Here is a 5,000-nt window from a genome sequence, read left to right as displayed (position 1 = left end):
TCTCTCCCTCTCTCTATATCTCTCTCTGTCTGTTTCTCTCTCTGTCTCGTGGAGCATCAAGATCACCAGTGTGCTGGATCTTCTTTTCAACCTCATATCAATATCATGCCTCGACATTGTCTGTCCAGATCTATGTTCTTTCAGCACTACGGACTGGGTCTGAGTGAGCTGTATTGAAGTGTATTGAATGACAGTTGCTGTCTCTAGACATGACTCTTATCAGTAAACAGACGGGACTCAGGGCCACTGTGTTAATGCTGTATTATGTTGTGTTTGCAAAATGGATTTCTTCTGTGTTTTTGTTCTCGTGGTTGTTAGCGTTTTCATTCCCATGGTTTGTAATGGTAACCAGCAGTAAACTGTTTTATGTGTGTAGAAGTATGTGGAACGGTTCAGGAATCACATCACCTCATTTAGTCTGATGTATCCATCCATGTATCCATTTATTAAGTGTTTACAGTCAACACGTACCATCATTAATACCACCATTATTACCATTGTTATTACCATTATTATTACCATCATTATTACCATTATTATTACCATCATTATTACCATCATTATTACCATTATTATTACCATCATTATTACCACCATTACCACCATTATTATTACCATAATTATTACCATTATTATTACCATCATTATAACCATTATTATTACCATTATTATTACCATCATTATTACCATCATTATTACCATTATTATTACCATCATTATTACCATTATTATTACCATTATTATTACCACAATTATTACCATTATTATTACCACAATTATTACCATTATTATTACCATTATTATTACCATCATTATTACCATTATTATTACCAATATTATGACCATTATTATCACCATTATTATTACCATTATTATTACCATCCATTATTACCATTATTATTACCATCATTATTCCCATCTTTATTACCATTATTATTACCATTATTACTACCTCCATTATTACCATTATTATTACCATTATTATTACCATCCATTATTACCATTATTAATACCATCCATTATTACCATTATTATTACCATCCATTATTACCATTATTATTACCATCATTATTACCACCATTATTACCATCATTATTACCATTATTATTACCATTATTATTACCATCATTATTACCATTATTATTACCATTATTTTGCCATCCATTATTACCATTATTAATACCATCCATTATTACCATTATTATTACCATTATTATTACCGCCATTATTGCCATTATTATTACCATTATTATTACCATCATTATTACCATTATTACCACCATTATTATTACCACCATTATTATTCCCATCATTATTAGCACAATTATTACCATCATTATTACCATCATTATTACCATTATTATTACCACCATTATTATTACCATCATTATTACCACCATTATTACCATTATTATTACCATCAAATTGGATAAAAAAGCAAAAACATATAAGCATAAATCATATTTACATTTCATGTTTTTACAGTTTTTTTATAGTCTACTCCATGTTTTAATCAGAGCCTCTAGACCAGTAGAGACTTCACTAGACCAGTAGAGACTTCTCTAGACCAGTAGAGACTTATCTATACCATTAGAGACTTCACTAGACCAGTAGAGACTTATCTATACCAGTAGAGACTTTTTGAGACCTGTAGAGACTTCTCTACACCAGTAGAGACTTTTTGAGACCCGTAGAGACTTCTCTACACCAGTAGATACTTTTTGAGACCTGTAGAGACTTCTCTAGACCAGTAGATACATTTTGAGACCAGTAGAGACTTCTCTAGACCAGTAGATACATTTTGAGACCTGTAGAGACTTCTCTAGACCAGTAGATACATTTTGAGACCAGTAGAGACTTCTCTACACCAGTAGATACATTTTGAGACCTGTAGAGACTTCTCTAGACCAGTAGCGACTTTGCACTTTCGACTCCCTCCCCCCTCCCCCTTTAATCACATCCCTATTGTTTCCCCAGAGGTGTTCCACATCCAGGAGCTGTCCTCCATGTACCTGCAGGTGCGTACTGCTCTGGGTCTGCATCTGCAGTACAGCTGGAGGGAGTTCCGTCTCTACCTGCAGGTGGATGAGCTGTGGAAGGGCGACACGGTGGGGCTCTGTGGAACCTTCAACGGAAACATCCAGGACGACTTCCTGTAAGTGTGTCTGGATTGGATGGCTTGTAACGTTTTCAGATACTGATACAGACACAGGTTTTCAGAAGCCCCAATCCCATGCTTCTTCCTTCTCTCCGTCTCTCTCTCTCCGTCTCTCTCTCTCTCTCCATCTCTCTCTCTCTCTCTCTCTCTCTCTCTCTCTCCCCGTCTCTCTCTCCCTCTCTTTCTCTCTTTCTTCTCTCTCTCTCTCTCTCTCTCTCTCTCTCTCTCTCGCTCTCTCTCTCTTTCTCTCTCTTTCTCTCTCTTTCTCTCTCTCCATCTCTCTTTCTCTCTCTCCCTCTCTCTCTCTCTCTCCCTCTCTCTCTCCCTCTCTCTCTCTACCCTCATTCTCTCTGACTTCCTGTAAGTGTGTCTGTCTGACCCTTGACTTCCAGCCCCCCGGGTGGCTCTCTGTTGCTCTCTCTGGCTGGCACGGCCCTCTTGCTGTGGCATTCTGGGAGAAAGGATACTCCTGTTTCGGGAGCTGGCTATGGCAGGGAGAGGGAGGGGCAGGGAGAGGGAGGGGCAGGGAGAGGGAGGGGCAGGGAGAGGGAGGGGCAGGGAGAGGGAGGGGCAGGGAGAGGGAGGGGCAGGGAGGGAGATGGCGGGATGCAGTCCAGATCTGAAAAACCTCTCACCACCAGAACCAAACCGGGTAGAGTGCATGCAAGAATTTGTTGTGGGATCCTTCTGAAATCTCTGATGTTGTGACACACCTCCTCCGTCCCTCCCCTGCCCTCCTCCTCTGCCCTCCCCTCCCCTCCCCTCCCTTACCCTCCCCTCCTCCCCTGCCCTCCCCTCCCCTCCCCTCCCTTAACCTCCCCTCCTCCCCTGCCCTCCCCTACCCTCCCTCCTCCCCTGCCCTGCCCTCCCCTCCTCCCCTGCCCTGCCCTCCCCCTCCTCCCCTGCCCTCCCCCCTGCCCTCCCCCTCCCCCCTGCCCTGCCCCTCCTCCCCTGCCCTGCCCTGCCCTCCCCCTCCTCCCCTCCTCCCCTGCCCTCCCCCTCCTCCCCTGCCCTGCCCTCCCCCTCCTCCCCTGCCCTCCCCTGCCCTACCCCTCCTTCCCTGCCCTCCCCTGCCCCCCCCTCCTCCCCTCCCCTGCCCTTGCCTGCCCCCCCCACCTCCTCCCCCTCCTCCCCCTCCTCCCCTGCCCTCCCCAGGTCCCCGTCTGGTATGATAGAGAGCACCCCTCACCTGTTTGGCAACGCCTGGAGGGTATCCTCTGCCTGTGTCCCCAGCCAGAGTGTTCCCCAGCTTGACCCATGTGACACGCATCAGCAAGCAGGTGCTTGTCCTTCTAAACCATAAGTCCTCCTACGTCATTATCAAATAGAAACATGTCATGTCATGCCTTTCAATAAATATTTTCCTTTTGTGTTTTAGAACCCTCACTGCAACATAACTCAAACTTAAACAGAGATGCTCTCTCTCTCTCTCTCTGTCTCTCTCTCTCTCTGTCTCTCTCTCTCTCTCTCTCTCTCTCTCTATTTCTCTCTCCTTCCCTCTCTCTCTCGCTCTTTCTCTCTCTCTTTCTCTCTCTCTTTCACGCTCTCTCTCTATTTCTCTCTCTCTCTCTTTCACACATTCTCTCTCTCCCTCTCTCTCTCTCCCTCTCTCTTTCACGATCTCTCTTTATTTCTCACTCTCTCTCCCTCTCGCTCTTTCTCTCTCTCTCTCTCTCTTTCATGCTCTCTCTCTATTTCTCTCTCTCTCTCCCTCTCTCGCTCGCTCTTTCTCTCTCTCTCTCTCTGTCTCTCTCTCTCTCTTTCACGCTCTCTCTCTATTTCTCTCTTTCACTCTCTCTCTCTCTCTCTCTCTCTCTCTCTCTCTCTCTTTCACGCTCTCTCTCTATTTCTCTCTTTTCACACTCTCTCTCCCCCTCCTCCTCCCCCTCCACCCCACAGCATCCTACGCCTCTGAGATGTGTGACATCCTGAACCAGGAGTTGTTCTCAGCGTGTCATGAGTACCTGAGTCCGGTGCCCTTTCACCAACAGTGTAAAGCAGACACCTGTAAGTGTGGCCAGCCCTGCCTCTGCTCTTCCCTGGCCCACTATGCTAGACAGTGCAGGAAGTACTCTGTCATCACAGAGTTCAGAGCCAGCGTACCTGACTGTGGTGAGTACTGTGGTCCTGAATTTACTCTCAATCTGCTGCTTGTTGGTTAGATGCTTTAGGGGGACTTCTTGTATTGTATGTCTGGACAGTATTGTTCAGACTGTGTTAGTCATTCATGACTTTAAGTATTGTATGTTTAGACTGTTTTAGTGAGTCATGACTTATTGTATTGTATGTCTGGACAGTATTGTTCAGACTGCTAGTGATTCATGACTTTAATTATTGTATGGTTAGACAGTATTGTTCAGACTGCTAGTGATTCATGACTTTAATTATTGTATGGTTAGACAGTATTGTTCAGACTGCTAGTGAGTCATGACTTTAAGTATTGTATGTTTAGACAGTATTGTTCAGACTGCTAGTGATTCATGACTTTAAGTATTGTATGTTTAGACAGTATTGTTCAGACTGCTAGTGATTCATGACTTTAAGTATTGTATGTTTAGACAGTATTGTTCAGACTGCGAGTGGATCTGGTGAAATTACACCATTTCTTTGACTGAAAAGGTAATTGAATGACAAGTAAGAGCTTATTAACTGTCAGTATATATCAGTCTCCTTCCCCTGTAGAGGTGACATTATTGACTGTCAGTATATATCAGTCTCCTTCCCCTGTAGAGGTGACATTATTGACTGTCAGTATATATCAGTCTCCTTCCCCTGTAGAGGTGACATTATTGACTGTCAGTATATATCAGTCTCCTGTAGAGGTGACATTATTGACTAACAG

The 5,000-nt window shown here is 44.1% G+C and overlaps 1 protein-coding gene across 1 annotated transcript in view; it reads left to right on the top strand.

Moving 5' to 3' along the window:
• Positions 1-5,000, top strand: part of LOC135531497 (otogelin-like) — a gene marked incomplete at its 3' end in the record, with an annotated part of 126,313 nt that overhangs the window by 41,644 nt on the left and 79,669 nt on the right. The window contains 3 exon segments of the mRNA XM_064959526.1: positions 1,978-2,155; positions 3,314-3,438; positions 4,058-4,270. Of these exon segments, the coding sequence (XP_064815598.1) occupies positions 1,978-2,155; positions 3,314-3,438; positions 4,058-4,270 (516 nt within the window).

The sequence above is a fragment of the Oncorhynchus masou genome, unplaced genomic scaffold, assembly GCF_036934945.1.
Source record: "Oncorhynchus masou masou isolate Uvic2021 unplaced genomic scaffold, UVic_Omas_1.1 unplaced_scaffold_1604, whole genome shotgun sequence".
NCBI lineage: Eukaryota > Metazoa > Chordata > Actinopteri > Salmoniformes > Salmonidae > Oncorhynchus > Oncorhynchus masou.
This window is presented reverse-complemented; position numbering and strand designations above follow the sequence as displayed.